Below are 25,796 nucleotides of genomic sequence, written 5' to 3' on the forward strand. Positions count from 1 at the left end.
AAGCATTTCGATCATAAACAATTCCCCATTGCATGAAACTGATGATGACATAACCCAGAAAAGCATACTTCGAAACTTAGTCATCTTATTATTATAAGGCAATACTTCAAATGGGAGCTTCACATTGTGGGCGATCCACCGACAAAGAACCGAATAACACAGTGATTGGAACACACACAGTCTTCTTATCTCCATAAGTTATAATTCCCGACGTAAAGTGCTCCTTCCAGACGACGGTCAGATAAATATCACCATGGAGTAGGACCAGTTTCAGTAACTAATGCACCAGTATATCGCAAACTATACATTTTACATTTATAATAGGAATTCAAATGAGTGTGTGGCAATACTGTTCGAAAATCAATGACGAAATTCGTTTTCTGTGGTCGCATTTGGCGTGTAATCGATGGCCGTACACGAGGGTATCTATGCTTCGATATGGTGTTCGGTGATTTCCCCTTGACGGACACAGAGTGCAATGACGCAATGCATACGTCCTTTATGGTAATTTCTATGTGCATAGAACACCAAATCATATCGACTAGACAAAGCACAATTTTATTCAAATCGACGAGAAAAGAATAAAATATACGACTAATTGAGTATTGTGAAATTGTTCACTTCCTTTTCAACCTGCTTCGTATTGCAATTCTTGGAAAGGAGGAGCTGTTTGGGGACAGAACCCGTTGACCTCCCTCTTGAATTCCATAGGAAATTAATATACCAGTGTTTTGTCATTATCCGTTCGCAATCTGCTGGCTCTTCTGTGTTGGCAGTGGTCGTTATATACCAGATATGTTCTCACTTTCTAAAATACAGCGATCGATTATATCAATTTCATTAAAAGGTGCGGTTTCGATGCATTCTCTGAATTTTTGCGTCGCATTTCAATAATCTGATGGTAGTTATCAAGAAAAACTTAATTGAAAGTGTAAGCTTTCCTAGTTTGTAACAACGCGGAGAGAGAAAATTATCATCTTGTACAACTGATCCAGATTTTGCATCACTTCTCAATATTTGTCATAATAGCAATAATTTTATGGGTGGAAGATGAGTCCAATTGCTGGTTGAAGAAGAAAGTTTCCATAGAGTATTGTTAATTGATCACGGTAGAAATCCACCGTGTTCGAAGTAAAGAAATAAACATACTTTCTTCTTATTATTCCTCTTGCTTCTCATTGAATGCAATATTCATCTGATTCCCATCGAAAAATTCGAAGAAATATGGAAACTTATCCATTATCTGAGGATGGAAATTTCAAACCAAAAAAATTCAATTTTGCTTCAGTGATATTCATTATTTCTCCATAAATAATCAGGCAGACGCAATTGGTTATGTATCCAGGCTAATCCATAAATTTGCAAGTTAATTAGGAACTGTTGAATTGAAGAGCTTATATGTCTACTTGCGATAATTCTCAAAATTTTTGATAAATCTGTTCTAAACCCCAGAAGGACGAACAAAATCTTCGTAACAAGTTGAAAAAATAATTAGGGTAATCGTCGTGGATAACAATTTGCATATTAATGTTTTTGTCGCATAGAACTTCTAATGAACGTAAATATTGCGAAAGAGATATTATTGTATTTCTATGTTGTCTACAGAATATAATATTTTATGAACGTAATGCGTAGAAATGATTATTTTTATGCATCACCTTGTTAGTTAAAATTATTTAAAAAAAGGATTTATCGTTCCCTGTTGTGCTAGTTAACAACGTAACGTAAACAATCCATAAACGCCTCATTATTTTATACTTGCTAGGTTAGGTCACCGGTTGGCGATGAAAATCTGAACTCTCGACTGCATCGTCGTAAAATGTACCCGCTCCGTGAAACGACAGATTAATTCGGTGATTTATCGGAACTTGCAAAACGATACGTCTGTAAATATTTGGCTTTTTATTGCAGAATACTCCAAGACGTAAAAGTTTTATCTCTGTGACTAACAAGGTTTTGAATATTTTTTCAACAGCATTATACGAGGTGATCGGTATGATCATTCACGGGGAGAAACATATATCTGTAATCCTTAAAACATCTGAGAGCAAAGTAATCCCACTAATTAACTTTTTACTTTTTGGTTATAAACATATGGGGCGTCCTTGATATCCAGATAAAATAATCTTTATTCTATGCGTTTTTGATCACGTGACAAACAATCCGGCGCTACACGGGTGGTTAAAACGAACGCCCCTATGTCTAGGAATCATAGACATACAGACATGCTTCATATCTATGGATATCATCATCTATGGTTTTATCTGTCAGTTTCCATCAAAGTGAATACTTCTATTCGAAAACGGATATATTATTGGTACGAGCTTAATTCAAACATTGCATGAATTTATGTATTCTTTACTCAATTAAACAGACAAAATAAACACACTTGCAGAGTATCGAACCTCGAAGTGAGTAGGATTTGTTTTTTTAGGCATGCAAGCTCATTCCAAGAAGACAGCATGGGTAGAACTGAAGAAATTGAGTAATCCCACATTCAGCATGCAGCAAAACTTTTTCTTTCGAGCTGAAGCCAAATTTTCACCCAATTTATGAATTTTCACTTGACAGGACTAATTGCCAAAGGCTTTCGTTTCAGGTGGATTCGATGGCTCGCTCGATCTTCAATATTTTCACGTTGAACCCCAGTAGCCCGTTTGAATAATTCAACAGGAGAGATCTTACTTTTACCATAATTCCGTAAGTATCAAATTTCAATGAACGCATAGAAGATGAATAATTCGAATGTGATCTTGAATTGTAAATCGTTTCGCTTTTATCTCGCACCATTGCGAAACGTCGTTAATTGATATTTTCGCACGTTCTGTTGGTATCGGTGTTTTTATAAAACGTTCGATGACTCGGTCGATAGTTGCTCAACGTTCTGTGGTGCCGAACTGTTGTTAGTGTTTGACATATACGCGCCATATGTGAATACTAAGTGGATTTAATCAACATCATGTGGCGAAATTTGATACTGAACTCGTTATTCTTGTCATTATAATGTTTTCACGTTGTGTGGCTTATCTAGGTTTCGTATTGAATGTACTTGAAGTCTCGTGGAAAAGTTTGAGTTCACAGAAAGTTATGAACGATTTCGGAGCACAGATTCTCGGTTTTTCCAAACCACAGAATGTTAAATTTTGGAGCATAGAATTCAAGTCGCAATTTTTCGACTGGTGTAATTTCCAGATCATTTCGTATCGAAAACGTTGCGTGATTTCGATCGAGCAAGGAATGCCGTCAAATCATACGACCTGGAAGTCACACGCCGCATCCGCGGTAACCTCGTTATAATTTCTCGTTGCCCCCCGGGCCCTAGACAATCACCTGAGCCTCTTCTTCGACGTGTTACACTAACCGCGACCCGAGGGAATCCAACAACGTGTGGGAAAGTGGTCTTGGAACGGGCAGTACGGCCAAGTGACTTTGGATGGAAATAACAAAGCGTGTGAACCTCCATCGGCTAGGCAGGGTTGCCCATCGACGGAAAGTGACAATGATATTTTTCTGTGGTTTCTGTCAGGGTGACGGAAACTGGAAATATTGTTTTTCTATTGTTTTACAGTGACGTTTTTTTGAGGATGCAGGGTTGCCAATGGTAGGCAACGAAATAATTGATTATTAGTTTATTTTGCCTTTATTATCAGGAGTTGGGGAGGAATAAATCAAGGGTGCCTCAGTTCTACCAAAAAAGTCGCGGTTGCTATGATAATTCCGGTTAATAGGAAGATCAGGGGAGCTTGCACGTGTTCCAATGAGAATTTTTTCATACCAGAAGGCAACAGTGGAGGCACTGCTGCTTGGTAATCGTACTTGGCCATCAGGTAGTTCACAAATCCGTGAGCTCTCAAATATCCCAAGTATTTGGAGAAGAATGGGGTTAAAACGTGACCTTGACGTAGTACCTCGACCAGTTGGACGTTCAGAAGAGGTGGATGGAGTTTTTTCAAGGTACTCCTTCCGTCTTCATCCATGAACTTCTTCTGGACAAAGTTAAAGTATCTGTCAATTGTCGCTGTAATCATGTTCCTCTGTTTGGCGGCTTGTTCCAGGCAAGCTGTTGAAAAATCGCACGATACATAATATTTTCTCAGGTAATCCCGAGTTTCTGGAGAATTCTGTAAGAGTTTTTTCCTGAAAACTGGCAAACCGACGTAGAGTCCTTTTTCCATGGCGTCCTTCAACGAATTCACATCGTGCTCGTACATATTTTTGCTTAGGACAGTCGTGTACTCCGTCTTGTATATCAAGGATACGACTGAAACGAAGAAGCAGATGCTCGCGAACAGTATTAATTGGTGCACGTGATGAATTTCGAAAACGAAATCTTCTTCAACTGTGAGTTTCAAAATAACGATCAAGTTGTGTAAGACGTAGATCGGCCTCCTACTCGGTTTGTGGAGGAAGTTCATAAAGTACCAAATGACACTTACGAAGATCACAGAAAACGTCAAGGCTATCCATGTCTCTGATCCGAATATTATGCAGATATACTTCCATTTCTTGATCTCCTTTGGGGACGGTACAAACCAAGAGTAATAATCATGAACGAAGGGGGCTGTGTAATCTAAACCTTCAAACGGATAGCTGTTCAACAAAATATCAAATTTTTCCCATGGAAGCTCATTGAAGGTTTTCCTGTCGAGCACATCGATGATTTTCTGTCGATAATTACCGGTCAGATTCATCAGTTCCATAATTATCAAGTGCGCTTCCAACTCCACGCCTTTGTTTTCGCACTCTAGACACATAGTGTAAGGCGGAGAGAAGTAATACATCACGGATATTTCGGAACCCGTCCAAATATTCGGTGTTCCGTCACAGAATATCCCGTCGTGGCGATCAATGTCGCCAACGGAAGGAATGTTGGTATCGGATTCTATGGAAATATCGGAGCAGACGTCTAGGGTTTCCAGGTTGGTGTCGATGTTGTTCAATGTGCGATGTCTGTACGGTTTGAAATTACTCAAAGTTCCAGTTGTGGGGTTCAAAAAAACGACGCGAGTGATGAAGTTTGTTGCGAAGTCTTTCAAGGTTTTTTCGCTTATATCTTTGCTGATTAATATGAATTTGGTTTTTCTGTTGAATTTCATCGTTTTAATGAATTGGATTATTTGGTTTGTTGTCTTGTTTTCATCGTTGATTATGTAGAGGTCTGGTTTTTGGAGGTACACAGAAGGTTTTATCACTCTTTTCATATCCATTCTCATCACTGGGAAATCTATGTTGAATTCGTCATCGACTGTGATGATCCAACTTTTTCCATTGGCGTAAATGTTTATTATGTAGTTTATGCACAACACTATGTGACGAGTAGATTTTTTTGTCGGACTGCCTAACATTTCTTTCCGTTTGCTTGTGGAAACACGTCTGGCAGTTTGGAGAAACAAATAGTCACTTTTCATGGAAGTATCGTTTCGTTTTAACTATCTGATGAAGTCATCAATCATGATCGCACGATATTTGCTTTGTCATTTATTAGATGCCCGTAAAAGAAATGAGTATCATTGGGTACTTTTTATATTCGTCGTTTTGTTGGAAACGTACAATTATTCCTGACCATCGATACACTTGTGATTTATAGCGAGTATGATGATAATCCATATTGTGATCTCGTGACAAAATAACGGTTTAGAATTATAAGATCGGGGTATGGTATAATATCTATAAATAAGGGCTTTATCTTTCACAATAGACATAAACATAAAAGCGCCGTCAGCGGTCAGACCTACTGGGAACTCCCATTAAATTGAGATTAATGAAAACACTTAAAATACCATCCCATCCGCCTGGTTAAAGACAAAGACGGTCATTCAGTACCATTGTTCTCCCTATTGACATTCAACGGGAACGGAACACACCCTGACACGTTTTCGGGCACAGATGGCGCCGTTGGACCGTCACAGAAAAAAATTGGAGTTAAGAGTACGGATTTATGGTCGTTCTCAGAAAGAAAGAGCAATAACACTTCGTTATGCAGGTTAAGAATCAGAAGTTACGAGTCTATAAAATGGCTAACAAGAACGTGTCTTGTTATCTTTCAACTAATAAAACTCGCATATTTGTTTATACTCATTGCTCCGTGTAAATCTTCTTTTCTATGTCGAATTGACAACCGCATAGAAATGATTGTTTCTATGCACCTTTCTCGAGAAATTGTGCAATTCTGTGGATAACCTGTAATCGATCAATATTCAAGCGTAATCGTATCCGAAATATTACGGTTTGTTGTTCGGGTGTGAAGAGAATATAATCAGTACACTTGACACACATTCCAATTCCGTGTAGCTTCATTGTTGTAAGACAAGCATCATTTTTTCGTCATTATTTATCGTGAGAAGGCTATCTTGCGTCCATGAAAATTCGAGAACAAAAAGGGAAAGATCAAGTGTGAAAAATGAAGTTCAATCTGATATCTCGAAAAGGTACAGTTAAATTCTTTGCAAGTTTTTATGATTTATGATTTGATTCATCGATTTCTCGCAGACAGAATGATAATTCGATGTTTATGGTTATAATTCTAGAGTTGACAATAAGGAAAGATAAAGGACACTTTCTCTCATTTTTCATAGATCGTATAAACATTGGAACTTTGTGTGAGCATATGGTTAAGATATTTAAATTATATTTATGGAATAATAATCTAGACTTTTGTCACTTTTCTTTTTTCCCTCATCAAGTTTCACTTTCATTCATATTTTATTAGTCAAGTCTGTTGATGTCTGTGGATTCTGTGTCACCAAAAGGGACCATAGAAAATGAAATTCCGTAAAACCTTGTGATGAGTTAGTGACAGAATTATTCGCTTCTCTTTCGGTCAGAAAACCAGTTTCCGTTCGTTTCTCAACTTCCGTAAGGGCATTGTTCGAATTTTTTCCGGTCGTAGAAGTCTGCCATATCTAACTACCCATCAGCCTCGTAACAATAACCGCGTATGGGTTGTTAATACATTGCCCAACGTCAAATGGAAGTCGTCATTATCCGACATGCGAAACAATTAAACCTCATCATGCAAGAAATTATTATTCTAGTGGTAAAAGGCGTTCTGTTATTGCGGCGTTATTTGCTGTAACTTCCACCCATTCTAGTAACATAACGCGCGTCTCAGCTGTATCGTCTTTACTTTCACTATTAGTCGAGGTACACTGAATATTTATCGTTATCGATGTGGGTAGAAGTCACGTTCAAGTATATTATATTCACCAGAAGACAGAGATTAGATGGATCACCTTATTCTGTGTATTTCTACCATAGACATAATTTTTATTAAGATCCTGATCTGTGATCTGAATTCAATATAAACATGATCTATGGTCAGAGAGGTTTTCATAGATCACAGAAACTATAGACTCAATCAAGTCTGTGGATGAAACAGATCTGCCGCTTTTCAATATTGACAGGTGCTTCAAATGACCATTGTCGAATTGATATTCAAGACCATATCGTTTTATCGCTGTTGGAATCTCATACGTTGTTTAAATAACATGTGCGCCCATCTATTGTACAACGACGTTCCCGAAGTAACAAGCAAAATAAACATGAGGTACAGTGGAAGAGATTCGCTATTTGATGCCATAACGGCTTTTGACATTCCGTGTAAGTACCGTACTTCGACTACAAACTGACTGACCCATGTAATCTTCACCGCGTACTAGGACAACAGTAAAGTTCGTTGAGCTGACATGTACATGTATCCCAAATTCGTTATGTCGATTCATTTCGAGACCCAAGTTTTTCGTACTGAACGATCTCGTTGAAATGTCCTTGAACACATTAGCAAAATTATCGCCAGAAGATGCATAGAATGTTATGTATCTATGAGATTATGGTTATGTCACAACGTACGACCAGAAGATTGTATCTTTGATAGCTTTTACCTCCTTGTGTGGAGTCTGGAGGTTTAATCTACATAATGCACAATGCGTAAATAACTAAGATCCTACATAATTACACTTTTGCATCCATATTAATGAAATGATGTTACCTAACCACGCAAAGGTCATTATCGCCAATTCATTCCATGTTTTATTGACAATCGTATGTACCTACACTGGAAAATAGTTAATTATGAAATAGTAAGTGATTATATCTAACGTCTTGAACGTACAACCTCTCACTTATTTTTTACGATAGTTGTAAATCTACATTCTTTCCATTCGATTTCTGTAATGACAGGACAATAATTTATTGACAAGTCATGTAGAGTCATAGAAATATGGGGTAGGGTGTGTTCCATTTACCTGACAGAAAAATACCTACAAACATATTTCATCACACCTAATGAAGAAAACTTCTCAAAGATTATCTTGCATGATACTTTGGGGTGAAAAAATTGGACACATCCTGTTCGAAACCACAATACTGAGTATCACAAGGTTAATTGCCGATAATTCCAGGATACCACCGATAAGATTGCATTAATATCTAAGGTAACAAATACACCTCCAAGAAGTGTTAATAATGTTTACATCCGGACGATGATAAATAAATAAAAGTTCCGATTTCTCAATTTTTGCTACCGAATCGATTTTATCTGGTTATTCAATGTGCTAACAATAATGTTTGACCTCTCCTGACAAATTTGCATAGAAAACCGTTAACTCAAACGCTTTGAACACACCCATCTTCATGTACACATAGAAAGAAACGTATACCTATTTCTATGATCTAAAGGTACAACACCAAATTAAAAATAAATTTGAATTTATTCATCAACCGCCGTACTCTAACTGCTCCAAACCGATTTCAGTCTCCGTTTCTGTCGTATATTCGGTGGTAATTTCCGTCGTTGTGACAATAATACTCTCTTCGTCGCTGCTCTCTTCGTCCATTATTTCCTGCATTTTTTCCTCGCCGATAAAGAAGGCCTCGTCCCTTTCTTCCAAACTCACGACTTCCTTATTTATCCGTTTCAAGCTACAAGAATAAAATCATGAAAAATGTTCGATGCTTGCTCATAGAGTGTTTGGTCATAGAAATAATTATTTATGAACGCTGCTTTCTCATAGAGTGTTTGGTCATAGAAGTAATTATTGATGAACGCTGCTTTCTCATAGAGTGTTTGGTCATAGAATTGGTGAACGCGAACCCTAGCGTTGAAATTTGGTACTCACTTGGGGAGCATAACCAAGATAGAAATCCTGACGTAATCCTTCTTCTCTTCTTCCCCCTCCATCTCTTCCTCTTCTTCTTCCTCTTCCTCGCCCATGCCTTCTTTTTTTCTACTCATCACGGGGTTATCTATCAAGATCAGGGTTTCTAATTTGGGCAAACATCTCAGTTTCCGCAATTGCCTCAGTTGTCTCACGCTGTTCCTTCTCAGGTTCAGGTACGTTAGGTTCTTGAGGTCTTCGGTGAAACCGTCCAGCTTGTGGAGCTTATTTTCGCGAAGGTGCAGGATTTTCAAGTTGACCAGCTTTGACAGATCTGAATTTTGAAAGAATGACTCGATATCGTGAAGCGTACGAAAGAAACCTACCTACAAAGCACCGATTGTCAATGTTTAGCATTCCCTGAAAGATGGGGTCAGTTAAAAGTTCGTCAAGACCGATGGGTTGCTTCGAGGTGGATGAAATTTCGAGATTTATTACTAGAAGAGTTACTCTTTCAGAATATGTATTGCAGTCAGAGATTATCGTTCAATGAAGCATTGTTACATCTATGGTCTTCTGATCGTGACTGTTCAACTCGACCCTTGGCCAACTCACCGGAAGTAACAATCTTGTGGATCCTATTTTGGGCTAGATACAACTTCTCCAGGGATTCTGGAAAACTTCCAGCCAGTTCCACCAGTTGATTACCTACCATCTCCAACTGCTTCAGCTCCCTCAGGTTGTCAGATTGGAATCGAGCCTCGTAGATGACGTTGTTGCTCAAATCCAAGGTTTCCAGGTACGGTTGACTGATATCGTCCGTCTCGTTTATCTGATTCTTGTTCAGCACCAGGACCTGCAGGTAGGGGCAAGGATTCAAGCCTCCCGAGGCCACCTTGTTCCTCTCCGCTCTGAGAAGGATGAGAAACGGCATCTCGCACAGGATCTGCACGTTTCGAAGGGTTTCAAATAGCAGCTTGAAGATGTCGTATTTTGGTACTTGCCTGCAGGGCGTCCAGCTCGAGGAAGTTGCCGCTAACATCGACGAAGAGCACGTGCTTGAAACAAGTTATTTTTGAAATGTCAGTCAGCTTCATGTCGGTCGCGGAAAGCATCAGGTAGGCGTAACGGACGCCACTCTCATCTTTGCCGAGGTTGCTGAGACACTTGGAGGCTTCGTCGAAGGTGAGGATCTTGGGAACTATGACCCCTTGCAGGAGGAAGTGTTTGTAGAGGGCATCCTCGCCCGGTGCCGCCTCCGGTTCGGCTTCTTCTTCTCCTCTTAACATCTTTCGCAAATTCTGAATCGTCTTGTGAAGTATGTCAAATTTCAAACCATAGACCTAACATCGAAATTTGATGGTTCAAATTGAAGTTATGCTGTGGTCTATGGTTAGTTCCGTTGAAGTATCATGGATATTTCTATGATCTTTCCAGTTATAATAATTATACCGTGTTCATGACGAGCTAATTGCTCCCAATTAAAATGTTTCCTGCTTGTATTGTATTGGTGCAATTTCAATAAAACTGTATAAGTTTGCTAATTCGTTTATTATGATTGTTCATGACAATTAATCTGTGTTTTATAAGGAACATGAATAAATTATTAGTTTTTTGGGCTCTGTGAGTAAAATCACCATAGAGATAGAGCTTGAAAGAGTGATAAGTGCGCACCTGTTTGGCCCATTCACAATCCACATGCCTTCGCGATTTGCCAGTACGCACCGTCCTGGCCTAAAGGTTATGGTTTATTGACCCAGTTGTCAAACTTGTTTTACCATTTACGCTTTACTCGCGAGAAAGCCAATTGCGGCTAAAAAAATACACTTGCCCCCGGTTGTTTTGGGTGTTGCTGCTAACTTGCTTTCGAGACTTCATCGCCGATAGATTTCATCTTATGAATTTTCCATTTATCCAAAGATGATCGTTTGGGAAAAAAGAGAAATCTTCTTCTCGATGCGATCTACGCTGTACGCTACTTTCGGTAAATATCTTTCGTCCGTTTAAATCGATCCGCGTAGTTTCTTATTCGGAATTCCATATCTCCTCCGTAGTGTATCGTAATTCACCTACTTTTTTCCACCTTGATGACCGCTGAACGATTCCGTTTTGCACCAAATATCACGCAATGATCGAAATTTCATTTTAATTCTATGAGTATCAAACCATTGACTACGCAGTCGGTGATCAGTTCATCAGTTACCGTTGAAGTTCTGTGACGGAACTGTCATTCAGCAACGTATTTATTATTTAATTTCGTAAACGGTTAAATATGATTCTCATAGCGATGTCTGTTCCAGGGATGAGAGCCAGGGAGATAAATTGTACATTATGACGTCTGTGATATGCCAAAATTTCGTGCAGAATGCTTGGAAAAAAGAATTGTGTTCGAACTGCTTCAAATCCAGGAACGAACATCAGGAACGTGTGGCGTTCAAGCCTCTTCCTCGACTATCCAGAAAGATCGAGGGAATTATCAAGAGTGGGAAGAAAACGAAGCTTAGTCATAGGTGAGTTGAAATCGAAACCTCTCTGATTTATCGGGCGAAAATATGTGGTCACATTAGATCGCTGGGGTGGGAAATTCGATTTCTGTTGCCGATTGAATAGTAACCGATATGAATAATGAGGATTGATAATGCAGAACCTGAAATATATTCACTGTCAAGGGGAAATTTTGATCAATGTCATCCTGTGACAGATCATAGAGTAATATATTTCTGGATTCTCTACAGAATTCTATTTATTGTTCTATGATTCTAAATATGCTCAGGGATGTACAATTATACGGATCATCGATATTTTTCTTGGACGTAACTGTCATTCGATCTCGCCCTTTCCAGATTTTGATATATATGCGTTGTATTTTGTATGATTCCAGATCCGTGCGTTTTCCGAGTCAGCTGACCGAGGTCATAGGGTACGGGGGGGAAGATTGGTCGTCGGACGGCGAAGAAGAACAGGTCGACTCTAACGACGACGACTTCGACGACGATTTCTCGGACGACTCGGACGAAACGGACGCGGAACTTCGTAAAATAACCAAAGCCAACACCGACTACAACACCACGAGTCTGGTCGAAGAGGCGGACACGAAGAAATCCTTCGCGTCCCTGATGCTCGGTAAGCCTATCGTAGACTCCGAAGGGAAGAAGAAGACCCTGTTGGTGTCGGTGAAACCGTTCGGCGAAGACTCGGCGCATCCGCCAAAAAAGACGTCGAAGGGCATGGCGATCTTGCGAAACAAGAAGGAGAGCGTGACCGAGACGAACACGAGCGTGATACTGAAATCGTACACGAAGAACGAGGACGTGCAGCAGGAGAAGTCGCTGCTGGACGAGATAACGGAAACTTTGGAGAATTCCAGGCGGGAATCGGTGCAGATCATAACGCGCAAGAAGTTGGAACAGGAGACGAACAAGGAGAACATAGAGAACGATAACGTCAAGAAGGAGGAATCACAGAAATCGGATAAGAAGGTTCTGCTGTCGCGCAGTCCGGCCCTGAAGAGGGAGCACGCGTTGTTGTATCAGACGACGACCAGCGCCAAAATCGAATTGATGAATGGCAAGAATTCCAAGACGAAGATAGAGGGCGAGAACAAAGATGCGAAAAAGACTGAACAATCGTCGCCGGATAACAGCGAGAAGGAACAAAACGTCGACGAAGATATCGTGAAGAATGAAACGGCGATAAAGAGCGGAACGGATAACGGGTGGGACGTAACGGAGGAGAAAATTAACGACGACGATAAATGTGAGTATGGTCTTTTTTTTTAACGAACGATTTCGTATCTTTCGAACGGGTTGAGTTGAGATAAAAAAAACAACGTTAATAAGTTATTGTTTCGTCTTTTCTTTCGCGGTAAACAAATGAAATTCGGTACAGTACGTGCGAGGTTTTCCAGACGCCGGTTCGTTCCGTACGATTGGATTGAGGCACCTCGAATTGTTGAAACAGGTAAACATTTAGGTTATATGTGATAATTTTTACAATATTGCCATTCGACTATTTTTCGGTGATCTTTGTGTGGAAGTAGAGAATTTTAAAGGCCACTTCTTGTTCCCAGAAGAAAAATCATCTAGCTCTGTGATAATCTGTCATCGTGTCATCGAAAAGATGTTACACTGGCAATGACAGTTTGTATGCACAGAACACTAATATACGTATGCCGGGTTTCTGTGACCCTTTTGGCATTTTCGGAACTCGATTCGGGTGGACCTTAGAACATAGAATAGTGATTCTTTATTTTAAAGGGTCGACACAATCCTTAGGCCCGTTTGCACCAATCCCCCTTAAAATGAGTACTTAACTAAGTGTCGTTTAAAGTTAATGGACGCTTAATTTTATTGCCAGTTGCACAACTGCGGCTTAACAGAATCTTAAGTAAGGGGCCCTCAAGTTTTCATATCTAGTGATATTTCAGTTTTTTATTTTGGTGCAACTTCATTCTAGTCTAATAAAGACTTTTCATTGGTTGGCCGGTTGCCGATGATCGTTGTCATTTCATTAACCTAACTTTATTGTCCTGTCAGTCAGTGTCAAGTAAACTATTATATTATTATCAAAGAGTGACAACTTTTTGTTGCTGAATTAGCATTATTATTGATAATGAAATGGATTGTCAAATAAAAGGTACTTGACGTTATTAGAAAACCCACAGCAGTTCTGCAGCCAGTTTATGAGTTCAACAAATCATTTTAGGTTAGAATCCCACCCTCAAATACCTATGTGGTCATTACAGGAGCGCCTAAGTTTAAGGCTAGCTTTAGCCATTTAAATGTCACTTTACAGTTGGTGCAACGTAATTTGAGTTAAGGGTTCATTTTAAGGGACACTTAACACTAAGTGCGTTTGGTGCAAACGGGTGTCATTCGACTATTTTTCGTTGATCGTTGTGATTATGTAGAATATTTGAAAGGCCACTCTTTCTTCCCAGAAGAAAAATCATCTAGTTCTGTGATAATATGTCATCGAAAAAATGTTAAACTGACAGTGACAGTTCGAAGAATCTATGCCGGGTTTCTGTGACTCTTTTGGTATTTTCGGAACTTGATTCGGGTCGACGTCGACACAATCCCTAGTCTCACAGAAATCTTGCAGATGTTCTCTGAACTGTCATTGTCAGTGTGACATATTTTCGATGACACATAACACGGAATTTATTATTTGAACTGAAGAAATGGTCGAATTCAGGGAAAATGGGGCAGAATTTAAAACTGATTCAATTATTTTCTGTCGAAACAAAAATATAATGAACTGTGCAAAATTCAAAATATCTTAGGTCGGTTCATTGACTTATACAGGGTGAGTTTTTGACTCCTAAACAGATTTTAACAGTAGATTCTTGAGGTCAAAAGAAACACTTTTTTCCTCTACCATTTTTTCCGAATCAGCTCAATTTAAAATATACAGGCTGTTGAAAAACCATAAAAAAATGTTATTTTCAGTTCTATCTCACAAACGGTTTCATCGAATGAAATGAATTTCGGAATATAGTATTTCATTTATTTGATGAATCTTTTTTGATCACAAGATATCACCCACGTCTCACAGTGTTCTCATTGTGACCATCAAGTACCATGAAAATACTAAAAATTCAAAGAAGCCAACTCTTGAAACTAAGTTGGACACTATCTAATGAATATTTGAATGGTTCTCAAAATATTGTAGTATTGTTCATATTTTTTCGTATAATGCGTCGTTTTTGAGTTATTTGATGTTCAAAAATTAAAAGTATCTGTGAAATTTGAAAAAATTGGGTACTTTGGCTGAATGCAACCACGGCCTTCTAAACCCCCTGTCTTTAGAAGGCCGTGATGCAACTCTGCTTAAAAGATCCACAGATGTGTAGTGTCATAGATTCAGCTAGTTATTCTGAGGGTAATTTTGTTTTTCCAGGGGTGGCACAGCTCATCATGAAAACTTAAAACGGCTATATATTTTTATCAGGGCCGAATAGGTAAAAATGGTAAAGGGAAAAAGTGTTTCTTTTGACCTAAAGAATCTACTATCAAAATATTTCTACGAGTCAAATACTCACCTAAAATACGTTTTTTACCCCCCTTTTTTTTTTTTTTTTTTAATCAGGCTCATCTTCCAGGCATAGACTCCCCGGACTCCAGCATCACGTCGTCCTCGTCGAACTGCCGCTTCGACAATGTGGCGCCGTCGCAGTCGCGCGAACAGGCCGGCGAACCGGACGGCCGAGCCGACCCGGACAATCCCGAACCGCCCGCACTGCCCCTAACCCCGCCCCCCGTCCTCCTCGAGAACCAATCCTCCTTCCTGCACTCCTCGACCTCCGCCAACGTTGCCAACGTCGCGGCGCAGAAGCCGAAGATAGCCTCCAAGCCGAACACGGTGCTGATCAGGAAGCAGCCGGCGATGCAGCACCACCACCTGGAGACCGCCAAGAACCAGGTGCTGATGACGACGTTCTCCCCCCCCGACCCGGCCAAGCAGACGTCGTCGGACGGTTGCGACGTTGCCGCGCACATTTCCAACAAGAGGAGGGCGCCCAACCCCCCGCCCGCCGAGGACAACGGCGGGCTGTTTCTGCGCAAACCGCTGAATTCGATAAACGGCGAGTGTCCGGTCGTTAGGGAGAAGGAGAAGAGGGAACGTGCGTCCTCGTGTCCGAAATTGCCGCAGATCGTCGGCGCAAGTCCGAAGGTAGACGGGGAGTCAGTGCCCGAGCCTGCGCCCAGGAAGATACTGTCGATATCGACGGACAGTCTGGCGAGCATGGACGACGGCAGGAGGAAGGAGAAGACCAAGGCCAAGTTCTCGCTGAAGAAGTTCCTCAGGATGGGGTCTAACAAGGACCTGACCAAGTTGCCGGTCGAAACTTGTCGCTTTGACGAGTTTGACATCGCCCCCACCCCCAAGCCGAGGTAAGGAGGGGGGATATACAGAGTTACTAATGTTGATATCCATTGTTCAAAGATTTAAATAGATAATAAGAATAAATTCAGATATAAACGCGACCGTGACAGCGATAAGGTATCGTAGTTCCATTGTAGAACCTATTATTGTGATCCAACTGTCACAATTTTAGGTAAATCGACCAATATCCTCGTCTACATGAAGCCAGAATCGTCAACGTCCGCATAGAAACGAATCTGCGTCTGCAACGTCACAGCATTTGAACCGTCTACCTTACCCACCGCAGACGGCACAGCAAAAATTGAAGTGGATGTTCATTTTTCGCACTTGAATAAAATTTTCAGTAGTTTAACATGCGTTTAAAAGCCCTCCAAGAGTTTCAACCCAACCAGTGCTCCATACACTCAATGGGGGCGAAAGAGCAAGAGCTACAAACGTCGCACGAGATCGTTTAATCCTTGTAACTGCAAGACGAAACCCTTTCTCACACATTCCCGAAACTGATAGCTCATTCCTGTAGGAATGTTTCTGGTCCTACAATCCAGATTAGGTTGCGTAGCTTCAATTTGATGGCAAGAAGTTCACGATATTGTACGTTGTTGTCTGATGGGCGAAGGTTAGTGTGCCGAGAACGGGGTCGACGGTGTGCTTAACATTTCATGACGCCAACAACCCTTATCGGTGTCGTTTGTTTTAACGGGCGCGTAGATCTTACTATCCTCATAAACGCGACCGTGACAGCGATAAGGTATCGTGGTTCGATTGAAAAACCTATTATTGTGATCGAACTGTCACAATTTTAGGTTAATCGACTAAAAACCTCGTCTACATCAAGCCTGAACCGTCAACCAACGCATAGAAATGCATCTGCGTCTGCAACGTCACAGCGATTGAACCGCCTACCTTACCCACCGCAGACAGCACGACAGATCGCAGATGCTCCGGCGAAACATTCCTCGACTTTGATTTCGAAGTGTTTGTAACAGCGGAGACCTTTTTTTGAACCCGCAGACTCCACCTGGTAGCGCATTTTGTTGATTTTTCTCCTATGTTGTCGGCTTGAGCAGTGTTGCCGTTTCAGGTAGATGTGGACACCTCATTTATACATCAGTGTATGTATATACGAAACGTATATGTGCGCAAAGTATCCACTTTGTTGAAAAATGATCTCGCCTTAACAGTGAGGCAATGAATACAATAATAAGAATCAATGGAGGAGTTCCCAACCTAGAAAAAGGTCTAAAAGGTCTACCAACGGGGAATGATTGCTTCGTAACGAAACCTACTTCATTCTTCCCGCAATGATCAAATATAATCATGAAATTCTACCGAGCTTTCTAGAGTTTAGTGTTAAAGAGAAAAAAAGATTTCCATAACCTCGATTGCTGATTGGTTGAAATTTCTGTTGGTATTTCTACATCTTGTGACAATTGACATGTTTCGTTGGCAAATGTCAAGAAGGAAGAAGTAATCTGTTAGGTTATGGGCAAAGTTTTGGTTATGTGCACAATCTTTGCTTGAACGCATTCTTGTTTTCTTGTATTTTGTAAGCTATACAGCACATTGAAAATATTAATATTATATATATATATATATATATATATATATATATATATCAGTAAAAATGACATTTGCCAATGAAATATGTCAATTGTCACAAGAAGTAGTAACACCAACATAAATTTCAACCAATCAGCAATCGAGGTTATGAAAACCCTTATTTCTTTTTAACAGTAAACTCTAGAAAGCTTGGCAGAATTTCATAAATATATTTGATCATTGCGGGAAGAATGAAGTAGGTTTCGTTAGGAAGCAATCATTCCCCGTTGGTAGACCTTTTAGACCTTTTTCTAGTTTGGGAACTCCTCCATTGATTCTTATTATTGTATTCATTGCCTCACTGTTAAGGCGAGATCATTTTTCAACAAATTGAATATTTTGCGCACATATACGTTTTGTATATACATACACTGATGTATAAATGAGGTGTCCACACCTACCTGAAACGTCAACACTGCTCAAGCCGACAACATAGGAGAAAAATCAACAAAATGCGCTACCAGGTGGAGTCTGCGGGTCTAAAAAAAGGTCCCCGCTGTTACAAACACTTCGAAATCAAAGTCGAAGAGTGTTTCGCCGAAGCATCTGCGATCTGTCGGGCTGTCTGCGGTGGGTAAGGCAGGCGGTTCAATCGCTGTGACGTTGCAGACGCAGATGCATTTCTATGCGGACGTTGACGGTTCTGGCTTGATGTACGCGAGCATTTTCGGTCGATTAACCTGAAATTGTGACAGTTGGATCACAATAATAGGTTCTACAGTCGAATCACGATACCTTACCGATGTAACTGTCGCTTTAATGAGGCTTTTAAGATCTGCGCGCCCGTTAAAACAAACGGCCCCGTTCTCGTCACACTAACATTTGCCTATCAGACAACAATGTACAACCTGGTAAACTTCTTGCCATCAAATTGAAGCTACGGAACCTATTCTAGATTGTACGACCAGAAACGTTCCTATAGGAATGAGCTATTATTACGGGAATCTGCGAAGAAGGGGTTTCGTCTTGCGGTTAAAAGGATTAACCGATCTTGTGCGACGGTTGTAGCCTTGCTCTTCCACCCCCGGTGAGTGTATGGAGCACTGGTTGAGTTAAAACTCTTGGACGTCTTCTAAACGTATGTTAAACTACTGAAAACTTGATTCGAGTGCAAAAATGAAAATCCACTTCAATTTTTGCGCTGTGTATATCTACAGGTCTAAAATTCACCCTGTATTTCATATCATTCCCTACTGGGAAGACTCTAATAGGCTACGTTCATATCTAACGGTTGTTTTTTTAGGTTAATCATAGTGCATCCCTCCGAACTGAACGGAGACAAAGTCGAAGTGGTTGCCAAGTCACTGACGTTGAACCAAAACGAATCCCCGCTCAAGATAATCAACGATTATGAAAACATAAACATCAAGTCCACCAAACCGCCGCCGCCCCCGAGGAACATAGAGGACAGTCAAAAACCCCTCACTCCACCCCCCAAATCGGCTGACGTGCTCAACATCCAGAAACAGGTGAGAAACGCGCACGTCGCTTGACAGACGGTCTGTCAGAAATACGTCACTAGGCTCCGCCTACAATAGCATTATTTCTGTGTCGCAGGTGTCCAGGACCAATTCCCTGATCAAGAAGGAGGAAACTGTCTACGCGAACATCGGCGAGGTCAGGTCTTCTATCGTGCCGAACAAGCCGGTACGCACGGCCAGCATGAGGGAGCGGGAGGCGCAGCAGCAGCAGAAGCAGAAGGAGAGGGCGGAGCAGATGGGTTATCGCGCTCCGAAAGAGGGCGCGGACGGCAACAACGTGTACGAGTATCTGAACGGCGGAAGATCGAGCTCGCCCGACTCCGATTCCAGCAGGGAGAAGCACAGTCCGACGACCGGGAAGCCGGGCACGCTGAGCAAGAGGTCCGAGAGCAGCGTCGACGTCTCCGGGGACTATTTCAAGTACGGCAACATACCCAGGTCGGTGTCGCTCACGTACTGCGGAAGCGAAACCGAGTCCGAGATCTACTCGCCGTACGGATTTTACGGGAGCGAATCCGAGGTGAGTTTACGACGGTTTTATGCGCCCCCGAGAGAGAAGAGACAGATCTACTTTGTCGCGCAGACTCCATGCGGGATCCCAAAAGTTGTGGTGCAAACGGCCTCCGACATCGCGAAATCGGTGCAAACGACCTACCCCCCGTCGTTACTATGGCGTTGCTAAGGAACGTGAAACTTTGTCTGATTGGTCGGAATTCGACGGCTTTCTATGCTCTCGACAGATCAAGTGTCAAAATTTTCAATTTTCGAAGGTTTAACTTGAAATTTTTTGGAAATTCGCGTGTTATTTAACGGATTGCTAACGAGCACCAGTTCCTCGCGGATTTCATGGGCGTCCCCTTACATTTCGATTTCCCCAATTCGTTTTGAGAAATAGGGTCAGTTCAAGAGAAAATGGGTGAGCGACGAGCAAGTAGAAATAAATCTGGCTGTTTAATTGTATATTTTACACATCCAGCTTGGTATATGTTGCGTTTGGTCACGTCTTAACGTTTTATCACTCAACAGGTCACCGAAGACGACCACGAATGGATACAGAACGGCAAAACGCACAAGTTGAGGTCAAGAAAAGGTCGTAGCATCGTCCATAAGAACCTGGAGGACAACTACGGAGCCGTTATAGTCGCCAATCACGAGGCCCTCGCCCAAGTTCTGGAAAACGTGAGTGTAACCGACAAAACCCTGTCGCACGAAGGCCAATCGAGATTTCCTTCCAGATCCAACAGACCGTACACATACCGCCAGCCTTGAGGGGGCTGAAGACGTCTTCCAACCTCAGATGGAGCGATTTCACGGTCAAAAACGCGAATCCGCTGATCTTGGGTAGAAGGACCTTTCACCAGGCGCTCTGGGGTACCCACCACGTAACCCTGGCCATCAACAGGGGCCTGGTGCCGTCTTGCACCCTGTCGCTGGGCACTTTCAACCTGAACCCGGTCACCGAATTCAACGACCTGGTGCCGGTCAAATATTTGGGCGAAACGGAATCAGACGCGTCCAGGCAGGTGCAAGGTAAGACTCACAGAACACAAATATAAGCCCGAGAAAAATCGACCATAGAAAAAAATGAGCCATAGAACAATTGACGTTTTCTGTCACAATCAACGTCAACTTTCGACATTCCAAGCCTACCAAACGACGAATTTTCATTTTTTCGTTGCAGCCACCATAACGGTCCTTCCGTGGATGCAGGTGAACACGATCCAGAGTTTCTCGAACGCGATCAAATCAAAGACGCCCGCCGAGGACGCGTGCAAGGAGAACGTCTTCATCATGCTGCAGCTGGTCAACGCGCTGAAGAACCTGCAGGCGCAGGGCATCGAGGAATTGCCGGTCTCGCTGAGCTCTTTCGTGCTCTGCAAGGACATGGAGAAGGACGTTTATCAGAAGCTGTTCGTTCTTCAGGGGTAAGTTCTTTATTAATTTCCATCGTTGGCAGACGTCGATGATCGGAGAAATCACGGAGTTTTGACCACAGAACACTAATATTTTGACAACCGATTTTTCCAATATTAATGAACTCTATGGGTCTCCATAGAGTTCAATGCGTTCCGATCACAGATAGGGGTGGTTAATGCCGATTCGATCCATAGAGCAAAGAACAGTAATATTTTGACCATCGACTTTTCGAATTCGCGAATCCAATTACCGTTGAGGGCGCTGCGAAATAAAAACAAACTTTGACGTTTGTCAGTACTCTTTTCGAGATTTGTACGGCCTAACAGAGTTTTTCTAGAAAATCAAGATATTTATCAGAAGTGAATTGATTGATTTAGTTTCGTAAAGAAAGATCAACATTCTTTGGAAATATTTCATTCGAAAGGGATGAATTGTGGAATAAAATCGAGCGATGATATTGGTGATCCACTATACCTAGACACAAAATCCTATTATTTCACAGATTCTTTCCAGAATTAAACCTAGCTAATAATGTTGAGGCAGCATATACTATAGTATTTCAATTCCATGTTATGATATAGGTATTCTTCATACTGAAATCTCAAGAGACATAAAAATTCAGCTCATGGAAAAGTTCTAGAGATGAGAAAAAGCATTCATTTGGAAGTATGAAAATTATGAAACTGTATTTCTAAATCGTCAATTGAATTTAGCAGAAAACTCTCGCAAAGAAAAATCGTTTAATACCTCTTCCAATATTTTTTCGGAATCAATATTTCTATTCAGAAACCCAGACAATAATCCCAATATAACTTCTCCAAATAATAATTATAATACTTTGTTGGATAACGTGAGATAAGAAAAAACGTAAGGAACTAAACTTGTTTTGATTTTGCAGTACCGACAAAGTAGTTTCGTAATTCAGTTGGCAGAGGGCATCTAGATTTTTGGATTCGCAAATATCAATGAATTTTGACAACCGATTTTTCCAATATTAATGAACTCTATGGGTCTCCATAGAGTTCAATGCGCACCGATCACAGATAGGGGTGGGTAATGCCGATTCGATCCATAGAGCAAAGAACTCCAATATTTTGACAACCGATTCTTCCATTATCAATGAACTCTATGGCTCCCCATAGAGTTCAATGCGCACCGATCACAGATAGGGGTGGGTAATGCCGATTCGATCGATAGAGCAAAGAGCGGTATTTTTTGGCCTCCGTATCTAGTAAATTCATTCCATTGTGGTTTTTTGAGGAAAATTGGTAGATCTCCTAGTGATTTTTTCGACAGCTTCTAAGAGTTTCCTCACCTTACAGACTCACCGAGGAACTCTCGAACAAGAACGAAAAATTCGGGACGCTCTGTCAGTGCGCCTCCAGGGCCTTACAATTGTTACAACCCACGATGAAGATAAACTCCCTGATCCAGTCGGTGTTGGGCAACGAGAGGGCGACCTCCCTCACTCAGGTAAAATCGGTGCTGGAATTTTCGCTGTGGGGCCCCTCGGACGTGGCCCTGGGTAGCACGATAAGGGAGCGGGAGTTGGCGCTGCAACGTTGGCTGGACCTTCAGAGGGCGACCGTTTTGCACGGACTGGTGTGCACGAGGGTGCAGTTGACGGTCTACGAGGAGTACCACCTGCTCTTTTTGGTCAGGAGCAACGCGAGGATGATGTGCGACGCTTCGCTGCTCCTGGAGTCGAGCAATATGAAACACGCAGTCGCGAACGGGAGTAAATGATTTCAAGGTTAGTTGTTTTGATTGTTGAAAAATCGGCGATTCGTTTAATTTATTCTATTTCGAAAGTTATCGTTGAACTTGGTTTAAAACGCTCATATGTTGAATCGTTGATATTTTACCTTAATATTTATAATTAAATTATTTTTTACCTTTGAATGTTTTCTCGAAATGCATTTTTTGTATCTATGAATATTGTATAATTTGTATATTCGTATCTTAGTTTGTATATAGCATCAAGTGCCTTGTTAAGATTTTTCTATTATTGATATATCTGAAAGAATTCTACAAGAAATAAAACTATTCTATAACTGGTACTTCATCATGCCAAATACCCAAATGATAACTTCCTCTTTTCGCACTCCATTGACTCACTCTACTCCCCGAACTTTGGTTGAAAATGCGAAGGTGCTATGGTAGGATCAATCGAATTGAAACTACATTTTATCCTTGTTTTTTTTTAACATTTCTACAACATGTATACATTCAACAATCAAAGGAATAAATTATTGCATTATTTGTTATTCGTTTACAGAACAAAGAAATAAGTTTAATGCTCAGCTAAAACGCGCGCCTGATATGGAACGGAGGTAGTACAATTTTTATGATTGCCCAAGAAAACGAGGTAAACGATACAGTAAGTACCAATTTAAAATTGAGCTATGTTCAAATTATTCGAGTATTGCTTGTGCCGGTAAAGTACAGAATCTAAAAGAGACTACTTCCTAAAATAAATTAATATTTCAAACTGTCATTGAAAATTCCACCTTGGAATAAACAAGGGAGTAATGTTGCATATCTGAACATTGATCGTCATACACCTTTCAACATAAAATACTCAACAATACAAGATCTAAATAAAAAGATTTTCAAATAAATTATTAAAGAAAACGAAGAAACAACTTTCAAACCATTCATTACTTAAGAAATTGTTCAATTGACTTTCATATTCCGTTTCTGTTAAATTATTTCTTATTTGCTAGGAATGGTATTCAAAATTCTCGAAAAAAAAATTAAGTAACTCCAATACTAATAAGTTTTTTATCTTCAGCGTTCTAAATGAAGCAACTAGAAAAATATCCGGCTTTGATCGAATATTGTCTTGATTTCGGAAGTTCCCTATCCAATTTTCCTACAACACTCCATCGAGAAAATGCTAAACGATATTTTCGAATTAATCAAGTCAAAATTTAGTTCAGATCACCTAAATGCTTGCTAAATCCCAAGCTATTTCACTCTAGCTAAATTACAATCCTTTGTTGAAATACACCTTCGCTGGTACCTTTCCGTTGCAGTTCTTCTTCATCTTCTCATATTCTTCGGGTTCTAATTTAGCCATGACAGATGTACTCAGTGAGCTAAAATCGAGAAACAAATTGAAAAAATACATCAACTGAATATTATTTCAAGAAATTATTGACTTTGGTACTTACCATCTTTGAGGGAATAAGGAACAAGCTAGTGGCACCATGAAAGATAAGCTAAAAGTAAAAAATAATTAAACTAAGTTATCTTTTGACAGTTCCTTATGCAATTGAACTGTCAAAAAATTGACAGTTCATGAACTGTCAAAATTAACCTAACCTTCATGACGTTTGTCAAGAGTAACAACTCAAAACATTTCACAAGAAACTTACAAGCATCCTACTCCCATCACTTGTATTGGGGCGTGTAAAAACTTGATTCTCTGCATCCAAGGGTAAGGCTCGATCTTTTCCATTATCACGGGCAGAACCAGCATGCCTGGTGCGCACATTATGATTCTGCATATAACTACTTGAGATATACCTTTGACAGCGGCCACTCGAGACTGTCCCACAATATTTCCATCCTCGTCGGTGCAATCGACGCCGTTCAATATCTCGGTTTGTCTCATCAAGGGAATGTTCACAAAATTTGCAGCAGCGACAGCAGCAAACGGTACATAACGCTACGTAAACGTTTTATTTACAGGAACGTCGAAGATTTCATTTTTACTTACTTGGAAAAATGGACTAGCTCTCTTTGCGAGGAAAGCCTTATAACCTAAAGCCGTTAGCATTGCACTTGAAGTTGCTGAAACATAAGCGATAACAAGCTGGTTTGTAGATATTGGAGACTTTGCGTTTCGATTGGTATAGTTGACAAGAGCGTTGAAGGACTGGTTTACCCACTGCCAAAATACAACAGCCGTTGAAGTCCTACAAGAATCTATAATTACTACGTACAAGTTATTATTTATGAATAATTACCTGTAAAATTGAAGCATAGCTCCTGTAATAGCCATACCACCTGGTACCTGGAACGACATTCTACCAAAGACATTCTGTTTCTCACCACTATCCGGGTGAAAAGCGCTTTCATATAGCTTTTTTGCGTATATCACTTGTTCAGTAGTAGTCCCTGGGGGCTCTAGACCTTTACGGTACTGTTCTATTAATGTCTTAGCATCATCTAAAGTCCTTTCACTGACTATACATGTCCTTGGATCCGTCACCCAAAGAAAATGCTTAAATCTACCAACGAAGGTATTCAAATCCCAAAGGGGAGCATCTATGTTCAACCTCTCAGACATGATTATCTAACTCTGAAAATTGAATAACATGAAATACGAAAGGTTACAAATTATCAGCAAGAATTTTATTATAAAATGGTCATAGTCCAGTACATATCAAATTTCTCCCATTTTTCAGAGGAAACGCATAATTATTGCTTTTAATAAGCTCTAATTATAAATTGATACAATCAAAATTCCTCAAATTCCTAAAGAATAATTGAGATAATTTTATATATATACCTCAAATCAAATTATTTAATCCCCGTCACAAGATCGCAAATCCCCCTTCCACACCCCGCCGTACCTTTGCACAATTTGCAATTTTTTGAGTGCAATTTGCATTCAACAATTTTCCGCAGAATTCGCAGAATCACAGAAGACGAAATACACAGAAATTCACTGTCAGTGTTACCAGTCTCATGAAAAAATAAAATCGAGAGACTCTGGGATGCTAAAACCGAAGGCGCCCTATAAATCTGTGGTTTGTGAGTTCTATGCATTGAACTCTATGGGAAGTTCAATGGTTCTATGCGTAAC

At 40.6% G+C, this 25,796-nt stretch overlaps 4 protein-coding genes across 5 annotated transcripts in view; 1 reads left to right on the plus strand and 3 right to left on the minus strand.

Moving 5' to 3' along the window:
- Window positions 1-23,034, plus strand: part of LOC123314706 — a 28,154-nt gene extending 5,120 nt beyond the window's left edge. Inside the window, exons 3-12 of one of the 2 annotated variants that reach the window (XM_044900011.1) lie at window positions 2,600-2,700; window positions 11,396-11,605; window positions 11,977-12,851; window positions 15,199-15,991; window positions 18,826-19,051; window positions 19,140-19,583; window positions 20,090-20,242; window positions 20,299-20,593; window positions 20,745-20,988; window positions 22,303-23,034. In XM_044900011.1, the coding sequence (XP_044755946.1) occupies window positions 11,427-11,605; window positions 11,977-12,851; window positions 15,199-15,991; window positions 18,826-19,051; window positions 19,140-19,583; window positions 20,090-20,242; window positions 20,299-20,593; window positions 20,745-20,988; window positions 22,303-22,726 (3,633 nt within the window). In that variant the 5' untranslated portion in view covers window positions 2,600-2,700; window positions 11,396-11,426 and the 3' untranslated portion in view covers window positions 22,727-23,034. Of the gene's footprint in view, window positions 1-2,599; window positions 2,701-6,241; window positions 6,429-11,395; window positions 11,606-11,976; window positions 12,852-15,198; window positions 15,992-18,825; window positions 19,052-19,139; window positions 19,584-20,089; window positions 20,243-20,298; window positions 20,594-20,744; window positions 20,989-22,302 lie in introns of those variants that run through there. The other variant, XM_044900012.1, reaches the window with a different exon arrangement.
- Window positions 3,034-5,585, minus strand: LOC123314707. Its single transcript, XM_044900013.1, has one exon. The coding sequence runs from the start codon at window positions 5,406-5,408 to the stop codon at window positions 3,669-3,671; it is 1,740 nt and encodes a 579-aa protein (XP_044755948.1). The 5' UTR covers window positions 5,409-5,585; the 3' UTR covers window positions 3,034-3,668.
- On the minus strand, window positions 8,647-10,447 carry LOC123314710 (leucine-rich repeat-containing protein 23-like). The gene is made up of 4 exons (XM_044900018.1): window positions 10,100-10,447; window positions 9,711-10,041; window positions 9,117-9,429; window positions 8,647-8,919 (listed from the first exon to the last, which is right to left on the minus strand). The coding sequence occupies exons 1-4, from the start codon at window positions 10,382-10,384 to the stop codon at window positions 8,715-8,717; spliced, it is 1,134 nt and encodes a 377-aa protein (XP_044755953.1). The 5' UTR covers window positions 10,385-10,447; the 3' UTR covers window positions 8,647-8,714.
- Window positions 23,035-23,165: 131 nt separating the features above from the next.
- LOC123314795 (sideroflexin-2) lies at window positions 23,166-25,651 on the minus strand. Its single transcript, XM_044900146.1, has 6 exons — window positions 25,500-25,651; window positions 24,955-25,289; window positions 24,705-24,903; window positions 24,361-24,653; window positions 24,157-24,204; window positions 23,166-24,081 (listed from the first exon to the last, which is right to left on the minus strand). The coding sequence occupies exons 2-6, from the start codon at window positions 25,275-25,277 to the stop codon at window positions 23,970-23,972; spliced, it is 975 nt and encodes a 324-aa protein (XP_044756081.1). The 5' UTR covers window positions 25,278-25,289; window positions 25,500-25,651; the 3' UTR covers window positions 23,166-23,969.
- Between the last annotated feature and the right edge of the window lie 145 nt (window positions 25,652-25,796).

This window comes from Coccinella septempunctata, chromosome 6 (assembly GCF_907165205.1).
Source record: "Coccinella septempunctata chromosome 6, icCocSept1.1, whole genome shotgun sequence".
NCBI lineage: Eukaryota > Metazoa > Arthropoda > Insecta > Coleoptera > Coccinellidae > Coccinella > Coccinella septempunctata.

Excerpts from the sequence above, each read along its gene's own strand:
- LOC123314795 (XM_044900146.1), bottom strand. The coding sequence starts at position 25,277 with ATGTCTGAGAGGTTGAACATAGATGCTCCCCTTTGGGATTTGAATACC. Across the intron at positions 24,904-24,954 it reads GCTATGCTTCAATTTTACAG|GACTTCAACGGCTGTTGTAT; the intron begins GTAATTATTCAT and ends AGATTCTTGTAG. Across the intron at positions 24,082-24,156 it reads TCCTTATTCCCTCAAAGATG|CTCACTGAGTACATCTGTCA; the intron begins GTAAGTACCAAA and ends TCTCGATTTTAG.
- LOC123314707 (XM_044900013.1), bottom strand. The coding sequence starts at position 5,408 with ATGAAAAGTGACTATTTGTTTCTCCAAACTGCCAGACGTGTTTCCACA.
- LOC123314710 (XM_044900018.1), bottom strand. The coding sequence starts at position 10,384 with ATGTTAAGAGGAGAAGAAGAAGCCGAACCGGAGGCGGCACCGGGCGAG. Across the intron at positions 10,042-10,099 it reads TCGAGCTGGACGCCCTGCAG|ATCCTGTGCGAGATGCCGTT; the intron begins GCAAGTACCAAA and ends CGAAACGTGCAG. Across the intron at positions 9,430-9,710 it reads CCACAAGATTGTTACTTCCG|ATCTGTCAAAGCTGGTCAAC; the intron begins GTGAGTTGGCCA and ends TTCAAAATTCAG.